This window comes from Indicator indicator (genome assembly GCF_027791375.1).
Source record: "Indicator indicator isolate 239-I01 chromosome Z unlocalized genomic scaffold, UM_Iind_1.1 iindZ_random_scaffold_125, whole genome shotgun sequence".
NCBI classification, from domain to species: domain Eukaryota; kingdom Metazoa; phylum Chordata; class Aves; order Piciformes; family Indicatoridae; genus Indicator; species Indicator indicator.
The window spans coordinates 48,286-63,495 of record NW_026539155.1 but is presented as its reverse complement, the minus strand read 5'-3'; the positions used below and the strand labels follow the sequence as shown (position 1 = coordinate 63,495).

At 57.9% G+C, this 15,210-nt stretch overlaps 1 protein-coding gene across 1 annotated transcript in view; it reads left to right on the top strand.

Annotated features, from left to right (window-relative positions):
• Positions 1-1,444: 1,444 nt before the first annotated feature.
• MELK (maternal embryonic leucine zipper kinase) overlaps positions 1,445-15,210 on the top strand; it is a gene marked incomplete at its 3' end in the record, with an annotated part of 28,496 nt that continues 14,730 nt past the window's right edge. Inside the window, exons 1-9 of the mRNA XM_054398358.1 lie at positions 1,445-1,508; positions 2,350-2,435; positions 4,569-4,685; positions 5,209-5,352; positions 7,476-7,544; positions 8,864-8,956; positions 10,953-11,051; positions 11,852-11,920; positions 12,809-12,907. Of these exons, the coding sequence (XP_054254333.1) occupies positions 1,445-1,508; positions 2,350-2,435; positions 4,569-4,685; positions 5,209-5,352; positions 7,476-7,544; positions 8,864-8,956; positions 10,953-11,051; positions 11,852-11,920; positions 12,809-12,907 (840 nt within the window). The remainder of the gene's footprint in view (positions 1,509-2,349; positions 2,436-4,568; positions 4,686-5,208; positions 5,353-7,475; positions 7,545-8,863; positions 8,957-10,952; positions 11,052-11,851; positions 11,921-12,808; positions 12,908-15,210) is intronic.

The window sequence follows — 15,210 nt, the reverse complement described above, 5'->3', positions numbered from 1 at the left end:
CCGGGCACCCTGCGGTAAGACCCTGGGGAAGCCTTGGTCTCGACTTGGGTTCTCTCCGTGTGGTCCCTTAGAGGTTCGGTCGGCGCGGGAGCCAAGCAGAGGACAGCCAGAGGAGGAGGGAAGGGGAGGGTTGGGGCCTGCGGCGTCTTCTTGCGTCTCAATATTTGTCCTGTGGAGGAGGAAACCGTCGCGTGGTGGAGGCAGCCCTAGGGCAGGCTCCTGGTTTCAGGAAAATTGGCCGTGAGGATGGGGAGAGACTGGCACAGGTTATCCAGGGAGGCTGTGGCTGCCTCCTCCCTGGAGGTGTTCAGGACCAGGTTGGATGAGGCCTTAAGCAAGCTGTGCTGGTGGGAGGTGTCCCTGCCCATGGCAGGGGGACTGGAGGAGCTTTAAGGTCACTTCCACCCCAACCCATTCTGTGACTCTATGAAAAGGTTTCCAGTTGCTCCAGGGGAGATTTAGGTTGCACACAAGGGAAAATGAGCCAGCAATGTGCTCTGGTGGCCAGGAAGGCCAACACCATTCTGGGGTGGATTGGAAGGGGTGCACAGGGTCAGAGAGGTTCTCCTGTCCCTCTGCTCTGCCCTGCTGAGGCCACATCTGGAATCCTGTGTCCAGTTCTGGGCCCCTCAGTTGCAGCAGGAGCTCAGGGAACTGCTTGAGAGAGTCCAGAGCAGAGCTACTAAGCTGCTGCAGGCAGTGGAAGATCTTCCTCACATGGAGAGCCTGAGGGAGCTGAGGGTCTGTGGCTTGCAGAGGAGGAGCCTGAGGGTGAGCTCATTGCTGGGGATCAAGATGTGCAGGGGGAGTGCCCAGAGGCTGGAGCCAGACTCTGCTGGGTGATGCCCAGTGCCAGCTCAAGGGGCAGTGGTGGAAGCTGAGGCAGAGGAAGTGCCATGGGAACAGGAGGAAGAATTCCCTGTGAGGGTGACAGAGCCCTGGAGCAGGCTGCCCAGGGGGGTTGTGGAGTCTCCCTCTCTGGGGATATTCCAACCCCACCTGGATGAGTTCCTGTGTGAGCTGCTCTGGGTGCCCCTGCTCTGGTGGGGGGTTGGGCTGGGTGAGCTTTCCAGGTCCCTTCCAGCCCCTGGCATCCTGTGATTCTGTGAAAAATGTCTGCCCCTTGAGGGTTGTCCAGGCCTGCCCCAGGCTGCCCAGGGCAGCAGTGGAGTCCCCATGCCTGCAGGGGTTTCAGAGTTGTGAAGCTGTGGTGCTGAGGGCCATGGCTTGGGGGTGCCCTGGCAGTGCTGAGCTGAGGGTTGGACTCCAGGACCTTAAAAGTCTCTTCCAACTCTTCCAAGACTGCTCTGAAAGCTGCTCACCGCTTGACCCTCCCCAAACACAGCTGCTGCAAATGTCCAGGAGTCTTGGCCAAGGGTGAACTCTGGCTCTGCTTTGTCCTTGCAGGTGCTGAGAGGAATTGCAGATCCTTGTGCCCCTGAGAATGGCTCTAGGTGACTATGAAGAAATTCTCAAGTACTATGAATTGTATGAAACCATTGGAACAGGTAGGCTTCACCTGTGGCTGCAGACAGATGTGTGCAGCTGTCTGACTGCTTTATCTGGGTCTAGGCTGGCAGACTTTGGATTAACACTTTACAGAGTCTATGGCTTGGCACCAAGCACTGCCAGCCCTGCCTTGGGCTGCCCCCCAGCAGTGTGGGCAGCAGGGGCAGGGAGAGGATTCTGCCCCTCTGCTGTGCTCTGCTCAGACCTCCCCTGCAGTGCTGGGGCAGCTCTGGAGTGCTCAGCACAGACAGGGAGCTGCTGGAGCAGGGCCAGAGGAGGCCACAGCAGTGCTGGCAGGGCTGGAAGCCCTTTGCTGGGAGGCCAGGCTGGCAGGGTTGGGGTCTCTAGGGACACCTCCTGCTGACCTTGCAGTGCCAAGCAGAAAGCTGGGGACAGAGTTTTTGCCAGGGCCTGTTGTGCCAGGCCAAGGGGGGATGGTTTGGAGTGCAAGAGGGAGTCTGAGAGTGGAGAGAAGAGAGAAAGGTTTGAGGCTGAGGGTGGGGAGAGCCTGGCCCAGGGTGCCCAGAGAAGTGGAGCTGCCCCATGGCTGGCAGCAGTGCAGCTCAGATTGGTTGTGGCTCTGGTTGGGGATGTCCCTGGGGACTGCGGGGGGCTGGACTGCAGGAGCTTGGAAGGTTCCTTCCCACACAACTCAGCCTGGGGTTCTCTGTTTGCTGTGGGGGAGAGAGCTCTGTGCTGGAAGTTGGTGTTAGTTGTGGCTTCTTCCTCCAGCTAAGCCACTTGCAGGCTGTGCACACTGCAGTGCAGCTGTGAGGTTGCAGGGCAGAGAACACATCCCTAGCCTGAGCTCTGACTGCCTGCCTGCCTCTTGACTTCCAGGAGGCTTTGCCAAGGTGAAGCTTGCACGACATCATCTCACAGGTGAAAAAGTGGCAATCAAGATCATGGACAAACTCGCCCTAGGGGTAAGACAAGAAGAGGCCTCCAGGCCTGCAGCCTCTCCTGCTGCTCTTGTGCAGCCCTCTAGAGCATGGGGAACCATGGAAGGGCTGCTGCTTGCTGCTCCTCTTGGGTGTTGACTGTTAGGGGCTGTGGTTTTGCAGGGGTTTCAACAGCTGGCAGAACAGGAGGACTACCCAGTGCTGATGTTCCAAGAGGAGCTCAGCAGGCAGTGCAGCACCTGGGAAGATGCCACCATGGCTGGGTGGCACTGCACAATGTCCCAGCCTGAGCCTCAGCCCTGCCTGAGGGCTGCACAAAGGGAAGCTTGGCCTGAATTCAGCCTTCACCAAGGGACCCTTGGGGTTAAGGAGGCTGGGCCCTTGTCTGTGCATACTCCAGCACCAAGGCTTTAGTTGGCATGGTCCTGTCTTTCCACAGAACTTCTATCTTCTTGGTGGGGGTCCCTCAGGGGACTGGGGTCAACGGAACAGGGTCCAGCTGGAGGTCTGTGCCTAGTGGGGATCAGGACTGGGACCAGAGCTATTCAATACCTACATCAACGACCTGGCTGAGGGCACAGAGGGCACTGCCAGGCAGTTGGGAGCAGTGGGGACAGCCCTCAGGCTGTGCTGCCATCAATCCAGCCCTGGCCAGGCTGCAGAGCTGGGTGGGGAGAAAGGGAATCAAAGCCAAGAAGGGCAAGGGCAGAGTCTGACAGCTGGCAGAGAACAGCCCCAGGGAGCAGGAGAGGTTGGGGACTGAGCTGCTGGAGAGCAGTGCAGGGGAGAGGGAGCTGGGGGTGCTGGTGGCCGGAAGGATGCCCCTGGGCCAGCAATGTGCCCTGGTGGCCAAGGAGGCCAAGGGCAGCCTGGGGTGCATCAGAAGGGCTGTGGGGAGTAGGTCAGAGAGGTTCTCCTGCCCTCTGCCTTGCCCTGCTGAGGCCTCCTCTGGAATCTTGTGTCCAGTTGTGGGTCCCTCAGTTGCAGCAGGAGCTCAGGGAACTGCTGGAGAGAGTCCATGGCAGAGGCACAGAGGTGCTGCAGGCAGAGGAACATCTCCTGGGAGGCCAGGCTGAGGGAGCTGGGGCTTGGAGCTGGGAGCAGAGGAGCCTGAGGGCTGCCCTCATGGCTGGGATAAAGATGTGCAGGGCTGGAGCCAGGCTCTGCTCAGGGATGGCCAAGGACAGCACAAGGGGCACTGGGGGCAAGCTGGAGCAGAGGAGGTGCCACAGGAGGGAAAACTTTGATCCTGTGAGGGTGCCAGAGCCTGGAGCAGGCTGCCCAGAGAGGTTGTGGAGTCTCCTTGTGTGCAGAGCTTCCAACCCCCCTTGGATGTGTTCTCTGTGCCCTGCCCTGGGTGCTCAGGCAGGGGCTTGGTCTGGGTGATCTCTGGAGGTCCCTCCAACCCCTAACACTCTGTGGTTCTGTGAGATCTTGGCTGCTCTTGTGGGAGGGCTGCAAAAGGGAGGAATTAAATGTTGAGAAGTTAAAGGCTTTTGCAGCAATCGAGGCAGAATTTGGAATCTTGTGTCCAGTTCTGGGCTCCTCAGTTCCAAAAGGAGCTGTGGTGGGTTGAAGTTCCCCCCCAGCACAACACTGCCAGACCACCTGAGTTGGAAAGCAAGTGTTGCTGTGTTTACAAGTAGAACTACAGTCTGGAAGCATGAAGTGCAGTGAATATGTACAAAATATACAATATTTGCATATTTTTACAACTCATTAGCAGCACAAACCCCCCCGGACAAAACCAGGGGAGTGCCAACAGCTTCCCCCTCAACTACCTTCATGGGAGAGATCAGACCAAAGGGGTGATTCACATCTTATCTTTTTTTTTTCCACATCCAATGGTAATTTATTTGCATTCTATCAATTTCTGATCAAGGCCTGTGGAGAATTCTCTAGGGCACAGCCTAAAACTGCCACAGCTGAAGAGGAGCCAGCAGCTGTTTCACATCTGCTGCACATCTGGGCCTTGCTGCCCAGCCTGCCCAGAAGGTCAGGGGAGCAGCAGCAGAGGAATTGCTGAGCTGCCTGTGGGCTGTTGGCTGCCACGGGGGTGCTGTGGCATGGTGGTGTGTGGCACCACAGCCTGGTGCTCTGTGCCCCCTGCCAGAGCAGCCCCCAGGGCCACAGCTTGCTGTGGTGGTTGTCTCCTAGGACGACCTGCCCCGTGTGAAGGTAGAGATTGATGCCATGAAGAACCTGAGCCACCAGCACATCTGCCAGCTCTATCACGTGGTAGAGACAAGCAGGAAGATATTCATGGTTCTGGAGGTGAGGAATTGGCTGTTGGGGTGACATCGCCCTGGGCACCAGCCTGAGAGCTGGTGCAGTCTCCTTCTCTGGAGGGATGAGGCCAGGCCCTGCTGAGTGGTGCCCAGGGCCAGCAGAAGGGGCAAGGGGCACAAAGTGGAGCCCAGGAGGTTGGAGCTGAGCAGGAGGAGAAAGTTGTTTGGGGTGAGGGTGCTGGAGGGCTGGAGCAGGCTGGCCAGAGAGGTTGTGGAGTGTCCTTGTGTGGAGAGCTTCCAACACCCCCCGGGTGTGTTCCTGTGGGACCTGTGCTGGATTCTGTGTGACCCTGCTCTGGCAGGGGACTGCAGGGGGTGACCTCCAGAGACCCCTTCCCCCCTGCCCTGCTGCCTCTCTCCCCTGGGTTTGCCTCAGCCCTGACCCAGGGCCTGTGGCGGCAGAGCGGAGGCAGCACAGGGCTGTGGTGCAGCTGCTGCCTAGGGCTCCTGCTGCTGTCCCTGTGCCCTGTGCCTGTGCTGCAGCTGTCTGTGTCCCTCTTCCCCTGCAGTACTGCCCTGGGGGAGAGCTGTTTGACTACATCATCTCCAGGGACCGGCTGTCGCAGCAGGAGACTCGCAGCTTCTTCCGGCAGATCGTCTCTGCCATGGCCTACGTCCACAGCCAGGGCTATGCCCACAGGGACCTCAAGCCAGTAAGCCTCAGCCTCCCCACCCTGCCTCCGGCCCCCGCTCCCTGTCCCAGCTTCCCCTCCCTGCCCCCCCCGTTGGCCACTGCAGCCTCAGGCATCCGGGCAGGCTGGGGACAGAGGTGCTGGAGAGCAGGCAGGCAGGAAAGGGACCTGGGGGTGCTGGTGGACAGCAGTGAACAGGAGCCAACAGTGTGCCCAGGTGGCCAAGAAGGCCAATGGCATCCTGGATGTTGAGCCCTTGGTTGATAGTCCCTGGGTGCAGCCATCCAGCCAATTCCTTACCCTTAAACAATCATACAATAGGATCATAAAGTCAGTCAGGGTTGGAAGGGACCTCAAGGCTCAGCCAGTTCTAACCTCACTGCCATGGGCAGGGACACCTCACACCAGAACAGGTTACTCACAGCCACATCCAGCCTGGCTGCAAACACCTCCAGGGATGGGGCCTCAACCACCTCCCTGGACAACCTCTGCCAGTCTCTCACCACCCTCCTGGGCAAGAATTTCTTCCTCACATCCAATCTCAATCTCCCCACATCTACTTTTGCTCCATCCCCCTCAGTCCTATCCCTCCCTCACACCCTCCAAAGTCCCTCCCCAGCTTTCTTGTAGCCCCCTTCAGATGCTGGAAGGCCACCAGAAGGTGTCGTGGGAGCCTTCTCCTCTCCAGCCTGCACAACCCCAACTCTCTCAGGCTGTCTCCAGAGCAGAGCAGCTCCAGCCCTCTGCTCCTCCTCCTGGCCCTTCTCTGGACACCTTCCAGCCCCTCCAGCCCCTTCCTGGAATAGAGGCTGCAGACCTGGACACAGAGCTCCAGGAGTGGTCTGAGCAGAGTGGAGCAGAGGGGCAGAATCCTCTCCCTGGCCCTGCTGGCCACACTGCTCCTGCTGCAGCCCAGGCTCTGCTTGGCTCTCTGGGCTGCAAGTGCTCCCTGGGGACTCAGGTTGAGCTTCTCCTCCCCCAGCACCCCCAAGTCCCTCTCCTCAGGGCTGCTCTCCAGCCAGTCCCTGCCCAGCCTGGATTTGTGCTTGGGATTGCCCTGACCCAGCTGCAGGACCTTGCCCTTGGTCTTGTTGAACCTCCTGAGGTTGCCAAGGGCTCACCCCTCCAGCCTGTCCAGGTCCCTCTGGATGGATCCCTTCCCTCCAGCTGTCAGCAGCACCACACAGCTTGGTGTCATCAGCAGACCTGCTGAGGGTGCACTCAATGCTGAACTCCTCCAAGCTGAGCTGGTTTGTGGCTGTGTCTGAGGAACGAGCTTCCTGTGAGCAGCAGACTGCAGCTGGCAGTGGAGCAGAGACATGCATCTGAGCTGCAGTGCTGCAGGGGCCTCTCTGTTTTCCCCTCTGCAGCAGCTTTACCTGGGGACAGGCTTTGTGGGGCTACTCTGCTGTGCCCTCCTTGTAGGTGTTAGAAGCTTCTCCTGAGCTCTCCTCTGAGGCTTTCCTCACTGCAGGCTGAAAAATGCTTTCCCTCAGGCTCTCTTCACTAAGGAAACAAACTGGTGGCCATCCTCTGAGCTTCAGTCCAGGGAGGGGATTCTGCCCCTCTGCTGTGCTCTGCTCAGACCTCCCCTGCAGTGCTGGGGCAGCTCTGGAGTGCTCAGCACAGACAGGGAGCTGCTGGAGCAGGGCCAGAGGAGGCCACAGCAGTGCTGGCAGGGCTGGAAGCCCTTTGCTGGGAGGCCAGGCTGGCAGGGTTGGGGTCCCCAGGGACACCTCCTGCTGACCTTGCAGTGCCAAGCAGACAGCTGGGGACAGAGTTTTTGCCAGGGCCTGTTGTGCCAGGCCAAGGGGGGATGGTTTGGAGTGCAAGAGGGAGTCTGAGAGTGGAGAGAAGGGAGAAAGGTTTGAGGCTGAGGGTGGGGAGAGCCTGGCCCAGGGTGCCCAGAGAAGTGGAGCTGCCCCATGGCTGGCAGCAGTGCAGCTCAGGTTGGTTGTGGCTGAGGTTGGATATGTCCCTAGGGGCTGCAGGGGGCTGGGCTGCAAGAGCTTGGAAGGTTCCTTCCCACCCAACCCAGTCTGGGGTTCTGTGAGCTTTAGCTAATGGCAGGAAGAAATGAGGTGAAAGCAGCTGTGGCTCTCTGGGGTTACAGGAGAGGTCCTCAGCACTTTCTGTTTCTGCAGGAAAATCTGTTGATTGATGGGGACCATAACCTGAAGCTGATAGACTTTGGACTTTGTGCAAAGCCCAAGGTAAGAGTTGCCACAGACTGGGCCTGAATTAGCTGCTGCACTCTCACACAGCTGCCAGTCCAGCAGCTCCTGTGTGCCCTCAGCTGCTCTCTGAGCCTACACTTGAGTTCCCTGGGGTCTGTCAGCTTCACCTCCAAGTGGGCGCTGTTAAACAGGTCAGTGGGAGGAAGATCTGACTGAGCCAAAGTTCCTTGTCCTGGGAGCATGTTACTTCACTCAGAGCATCTTGGAGGCCAAACATAGCTTGTCCCAAGTTCTCCATGGGACAGCAACACGTCCTCCTGGCCAGAAAGGGCAGTGGTTTCCTGGAGTGCATGAAAAAGACTGTGGGCAGCAGGGTAAGGGAGGTTCTCCTCCTCTGGTCTGCACTGGTGAGGGCACATCTGGAGTGTTCTGTCCAGTTTTGGACTCCCCATCTCAGGACAGACAGAGAACTGCTGGAGAAGGTCCATGGCAGGCTGCAAAGCTGCTGAGGGTCCTGGAGCAGCTGTGTGAGGAGCTGAGAGCCCTGGGGCTGAGAGCCTGCAGAAGAGCAGCCCCAGAGGGCAGCTGAGCAATGCTCAGCAAGAGCTAAAGGAGCTGTGGGGAGGGGGCAAGAGGCTGGGGCCAGGCCGTGCTGAGTGGTGCCTAGGGCCAGCAGAAGGGGCAAGGGGCACAAAGTGGAGCCCAGGAGGTTGGAGCTGAGCAGGAGGAGAAAGTTGTTTGGGGTGAGGGTGCTGGAGGGCTGGAGCAGGCTGGCCAGAGAGGTTGTGGAGTGTCCTTGTGTGGAGAGCTTCCAACACCCCCCGGGTGTGTTCCTGTGGGACCTGTGCTGGATTCTGTGGTCCTGCTCTGGCAGGGGCTTGGACTGGAAGATCTCCAGAGGTCCCTTCCAACCCCTAACATCCTCTGAGCCTGTGAACCTTGAGGTCCCTTCCAACCCTGACAATTCTGTGATCCCTTCCCACCCAAACCATTCCCTCACTGGGACAGTTCTGTGCATCACTGGGACAGTTCACCAGGGAGCCTCTTGCTCGGGAGCTCTCAGAGCACTTTCTTCTCTTTCTGAGTGTGAAGAGATGAGAGGTGGCAGGCATGAGGAGAAGGCTGCTGGGTTCACAGCTGGGTGAGCAGCCTGGGGTCTCAGCTGCTGTGGGATCCTCCTAGGCTTACACCACCTGCCTGGATATTCATTACCCCAAACCAAATACAAGCTGGATGTGGATACCCAGCAGAGGAGAACCAGGCCCCTGAGGCCTCTGCTGTCATGGGCAGAAGATTTGAGCTGTGGTAGAGGCAGTGCTCCACTCCCACCTTTCTTCTGTGTTTTTCCCCTTCAGGGTGGCCTTGATTACCACCTGAACACCTGCTGTGGGAGCCCAGCCTATGCAGCACCAGAGCTGATCCAGGGCAAAGCCTACATTGGCTCTGAGGTAGGTGACAGCTGTGGGGGTCAGGGAGCTGCTTTCCCTTCGTGTGCTTGGAGATGGTGAGGTTCAGGGGTGGTCCTGGTGGTCCCTCTCCAGTGCCCCTGGGTGACCTGTGCCCAGGTGGAGCCAACCTCAGCAGTCCTGGGGATAGCTCATGGGGCTCTGGGTCACAGCTCATGGAAGGGTTTGGATGGGAAGGGACTTTTAAAACTCCTCTATTCCAACCCCCTGCAGCCCCCAGGGACATCCCCAACGAGAGCCACAACCAACCTGAGCTGCACTGCTGCCAGCCATGGGGCAGCTCCACCTCTCTGGGCACCCTGGGCCAGGCTCTCCCCACCCTCACCTCAAACCTTTCTCCCTTCTCTCCACTCTCAGGCTCCCTCTTGGGGTCCTAACCATCCCCCCTTGGCCTGGCACAACAGGCCCTGGCAAAAACTCTGTCCCCAGCTTTCTGCTCAGCCTTCAGGCACTGCAAGGCCACCAGGAGGTGTCCCTGGAGCCTTTTCCTCTCCAGGCTGCACAGGCCCAACCCTGTAGCCTGGCTTCACACCAGAGGGCTTCCAGCCCTCCCCTCAACTGCTGAGACCCCAAAACCTGTGGCTGGCCACTCCATCTCCTAATTTATTCTGTTAATTACCCACACACCAGTTTCTGACCAACGTTCTTCTCACACCAAATCCCATCCGGGATCCCAAACACTTCCTGTAGCTATTGAGAGGGAAAATCAGCTCTGTCCCAGCCCAAATCAGGCCACCTAAAAAGGTTGGACCAGAGTCACTGACACAGGTTGCCCAGGGAGGCGGTGGAAGCCTCATCCCTGGAGGTGTTTAAAGCCAGGCTGGCTGTGAGCAACCTGCTGTGGTGTGAGGTCTCCCTGCCCATGGCAGGGAGTTGGGGCTGGATGAGCCTTGAGGTGCCTTCCAACCTGGTGTTCCATGATTCCGGGTTCCAAGACCTGCTGTTTCCTTTCCCCAGTCCACCCCAAATGCCATAGCTGCCACCCTCTCAAGCTTCTGGAGTTGCTGTGCTGCTGGAGGGTCTCAGTGTCTTCTCCTCTTTCATTGTCCTTGGCCTCTCACCCCTGCTGTGTTGTTGTCCTTCAAGCCCAGTGGAGCTCAGTCTATGGATCCAGTGCAAGCTGGAGCAAAGGAGGTTCCATGTAGGGAAAACTTTGATCCTGTGAGGCTGCCAGAGCCTGGAGCAGGCTGCCCATGGGTGTTGTGGAGTCTCCTTGTGTGCAGAGCTTCCAATCCCCCCTGGATGTTTCTGTGTGCCCTGCCCTGAGTGCCCCTGCTCTGGTGGGGGCCTTGGACTGGATGATCTCCAGAGGTTCCTTCCAACCCCTCATGTTCTGTGGCTCTGTGATTTCCAAGCCTCTTTCTCCCTCATGGCTTGAGTGGGAGTGACAGCATGCAGAGCTTGCTGTGCCTGGGCTGGCACAGAACCATGGCATTGTTTGGGTTGGAAAAATCTCTGAGCTCCCCCAGTCCAGCACCATCCCAGCCCCACCATGGGCACCAAACCCTGGCCCCAGCTGCCATGGCCACAGCTTGCTGCAACACCTCCAGCCATGGGGACTGCACCACCTCCCTGGGCAGCCTCTGCCACTCCCTGACCACTCTGGCACCACAGAAATTGTTCCTCATGCCCAACCTCAACCTCCCCTGGCACCACTTCAGGGCTTTTAAGTCACTGATAGCTGTGCTGGGAGCTGCTGCAGTCAGTCAGATGTAGGAAATCCCTGGTGCTGAGCTTGGTTCCATTCCTGCCAGTGAAATCCTTGTAGGCTGGAGGTAATGCAGCAGTTTGGTGATCTGGGGAGAGGACATTGCTGTCATGAGTGTTCCTGCCTGAGTGCATTCACAATTGCATGTGGGTTGAGTGCTTTCCCTTGGGACAGACCAGCTGTGTCCAGAAGGAGCCTGCTGGCCATGAGCTATGTGTGGGCTCTGTAAGCCAGGTTTGATGAATTTCCTCTTGCTGTTCTCTTCTGCAGGCAGATGTCTGGAGCATGGGAGTGCTGCTGTATGCTCTGCTGTGTGGATTCCTGCCCTTTGATGATGACAATGTCATGGGGGTGTACAGGAAGATCATAGTGAGGACCTGGAGGCATTCTGTGGTGCTGTAACTGCATCAGATCCTGGGCTGCAGCAGGAGCAGTGTGGCCAGCAGGGCGAGGGAGGGGATTCTGCCCCTCTGCTCCACTCTGCTCAGACCACTCCTGGAGCTCTGTGTCCAATTCTGGAGCCTCTGTTGCAGGAAGGGTCTGGAGGGGCTGGAAGGTGTCCAGAGAAGGGCCAGGAGGAGGAGCAGAGGGCTGGAGCTGCTCTGCTCTGGAGACAGCCTGAGAGAGTTGGGGTTGTGCAGGCTGGAGAGGAGAAGGCTCCCACGACACCTTCTGGTGGCCTTCCAGCATCTGAAGGGGGCTCCAGGAAAGCTGGGCAGGGACTTTGGAGGCTGTGAGGGAGGGATAGGAGTGGGGGGAATGGAGCAAAAGTAGAAGTGGGGAGATTGAGATTGGATGTGAGGAAGAAATTCTTGCCCAGGAGGGTGGTGAGAGACTGGCAGAGGTTGCCCAGGGAGGTGGTGGAAGCCTCATGCCAGGAGGTGTTTGCAACCAGGCTGGAGGTGGCTGTGAGCAACCTGCTGTGGTGTGAGGTGTCCCTGCCCATGGCAGGTGTTGTCACTGGGTGAGCCTTGAGGTCCCTTCCAGCCCTGGCAGCTCTGTGGTTGTGTGCCAAAACAGATGGGTTTGGGCTCGCTGTTAAACTTCCTCATTCCCAAAGCTAAGCCTGCAGGTGCCTGCAGTTTCTGCCTGGACCAGGACTAGGATTCACCATCACCCAGGTGCTTGACCTCCTCAAGGCTCACCTTGCATCCCCTTCTTTCCTGCAGAGAGGAAAATACACTGTCCCAAAATGGCTGTCTCCAAGCAGTGCTCTGCTGCTCAGCCAGATGCTGCAGGTAAAGATGCTGCTGCTGGTCACTGGGTCACACCTGGGCAGGGGCTGAGGCCAATGCCATGAGGTTGAACAAGGCCAAGGGCTGGGTCCTGGGCACAACTACCCCAGGAAGGCTGCAGGCTGGGGACAGAGGGACTGAGAGCTGGCCAGCAGGAAAGGCCCTGGGGGTGCTGGGTGCCAGCAGCTGGAGCTGAGGCAGCAGTGGGCAGGGGGGCAAGAAGGGCAGCAGCAGCCTGGGCTGGAGCAGCAATGGTGTGGGCAGCAGGAGCAGGGCAGGGATTGTGCCCCTGGGCTGGGCACTGCTGAGGCTGCAGCTTGAGTGTTGGGTTCAGCTCTGGGCCCCTCAGTGGCAGCAGGAGCCTGAGGGGCTGGAGAGGGTCCAGAGAAGGGCAAGAAAGGTGGGGAAGGGTCTGGAGAAGAGGGCTGGGGAGGGAGGAGCAGCTGAGGGAGCTGTTGGGGGTTGGTGTGGAGAAGAGGAGGCTGAGGGAGACCTCATTGCTCTCTGCAGCTCCCTGAGAGGAGGCTGCAGCCAGCTGGGGCTTGGGCTCTGCTCCCTGGGAGCAAGAGGTGGGACAAGAGGAGATGGCCTCAAGTTGCCTAAGGGCAGGTTGAGGTTTTGGGCATGAGGAACAATTTGTGTGGTGCCAGAGTGGTCAGGGAGTGGCAGAGGCTGCCCAGGGAGGTGGTGCAGTCCCCATGGCTGGAGGTGTTGCAGCAAGCTGTGGCCATGGCAGCTGGGTACAGGGTTTGGTGCCCATGGTGGGGCTGGGATGGTGCTGGACTGGGGGAGCTCACAGACCTTTTCCAACCTTTTGTGAGCAACACACACAGGGCTCCATCAGCTTTCCTCAGTCGCTGAAGGATCAGCTTAGTTCTCATTGCTCCCCAGGTGGACCCCAAGAAGAGGATCACAGTCAAACATCTCCTGAGCCACCCCTGGCTGATGGAAGGCTACTCTGATGCTGTGCAGTGGCAGAGCAAATACACAGTGAGTAAATTTGTGCCATCCTCCTGAAGTACTCCATGTCACCCCCACTGGCATTTTGCCATCCTCACACCATGGAGGACTGAAAACATCACTCCAGAGATGGCCTTTGACATGGTCCTGGCTAATTCCTGACCAACTGTAGGCTCCCCAGTTCCAGAGGGACAGGGAAGTGCTGGAGATAGTCCAGGGGAGGCTGTGAGGATGCTGAGTGTCCTGGAGCAGCTCTGTGAGGAGCAAAGGCTGAGAGCCCTGGGGCTGAGAGCCTGCAGAAGAGCAGCCCCAGAGAAGAGCTGTGGGGAGGGGGCCGTGCTGAGTGGTGCCCAGGGCCAGCAGAAGGGGCAAGGGGCACAAAGTGGAGCCCAGGAGGTTGGAGCTGAGCAGGAGGAGAAAGTTGTTTGGGGTGAGGGTGCTGGAGGGCTGGAGCAGGCTGGCCAGAGAGGTTGTGGAGTGTCCTGGTGTGGAGAGCTTCCACCCCCCTGGGCACTGTGCTGCTGGGTGCCCTGCTCTGGGCTGGGACTGAATGATCTGCAGGATTCCCTTCCAACTTCTACCATGCTGGAATTCCTCTTGGTTCCAAAATGTTATTCCTCTCTTCTGATGTTTGTTCAGAAGGGATTTAAAATGTGGAGCTGTTTTGTTTCCGTTATTTCATTCTGCTGCTTAATTTGCTAAACTCCTGACTCCTCATCAGACCGTGAACTCTTTCTTCAGATAAATGACCAACTGCTTCTGCAGGCTGCTGGCTCTGTACTGGAAGATGCAAATGCAGATATTTATAGAAATACAGAATAGTTTAGGGCTGGAAGGGACCTCCAAGACCACTGTGTCAGTGTGAGCTGAAATTCCCCCCCACTGACAATAACCAGGCTAGCCCAGTCTGGAAGCAAATGAAAAGCTGTATTTACAAGCAGAGTCTAAAATCTACAGTGAAATGCAATGAATATGTACAAATATACAAAATTCACAACACTTACAAATATATACAATCAACAGAAAAGCACAATCAATCTCCCTTTGCTTCCCCCCAAGGGGACCCTCCCAAAGGGGCCTCTCTCTCTCCCAGGAGCTTCCCCCCAGACCCCCCTGGACAGAAAGCAGAGTTAGTTAAGCAGAAAGTTGTTAACTTAGCTGCCAAGGTCAGTACGTGTTATCTTCAGCCAGAAGAGAAGAAGAAACAGCAGCCAGACAGCCCAGCAACTGCCCCCACTGCAGAATGTGCAGAGTGCCCCACTTTGTTTTGGGTAATAGTTCTTAAACATTTCTATCTATCCAATGGAACTGTTTAGAACAATCAGTATTTTGGTTTCTTACACCCAATAGTGATTTATTTACACTCTTTCACTTTCTCTGTTCTGAACTTTGCAAGGAAAAATTAAAAAGACAGTTTCAAACCATCACAACCACCCAGCTCCAGCCCCCTGCCATGGGCAGGGGCACTTCCACCCAGCACAGCTTGCTTAAGGCCTGATCCAGACTGGTCCTGAACACCTCCAGGCAGGAGGCAGCCACAGCCTCCCTGGGCAACCTGTGCCAGTCTCTCCCCACCCTCACTGCCAACAATTTCTTCCTCCTCTCCACTCTCACTCTGCCCTCTCCCAGCTCAAAGCCATTCTCCCTCCTCCTGGCACTACCAACCCTTGTCCCAAGTCCCTCCCCAGCTCTCCTGCAGCCCTTCAGGTGCTGGGAGGCTGCTCTGAGGTCTCCCTGGAGCCTTCTCTTCTGCAGGCTGCAGAGCCCCAACTCTCCCAGCCTGTCCCACAGGGGAGGTTCTGCAGCCTCTGCTCCTCTTGGTGGCCTCCTCTGGAGCCTCTCCAGCAGCTCCAGGTCCTTCCTGTGCTGGGGCCCAGAGCTAGAGGCAGTGCTGCAGGTGGGCTCTGAGCACAGCAGAGCAGAGGGCAGAATCCTCTCCCTGTGCTGCTCTCTCCCTGCTCTGGATGCAGCTCAGCACTCAGCTGGCTCTGGGCTGCCAGGGACCAGTGCTGGCTCCTGGGCACTTTGTCAGCACCTGGCACCCCCAAGGCCTTCTCCTGCAGCCTGCTCTCAGCCACTCCTCCCCCAGCCTGGACTGGTGCTGGGCATGGTCCTGAGCCAGCTGCAGGAACCTTGCCCTTGGCCTTGGTGAACTGCAGGAGGTTGGCTTGGGGCCAGCTCTGCAGCCTGTCGAGGTCCCTCTGGATGGATCCCTTCTCTCCAGCCTGTCCACAAGGTCACACATCTTGGTGTCAGCCACAGAGGGGTGGAATTGAGGCTGATGGAGCCTCCATGGCCCTGCCCATGTCACTCACAAAGCTGTTGAGCAGCAC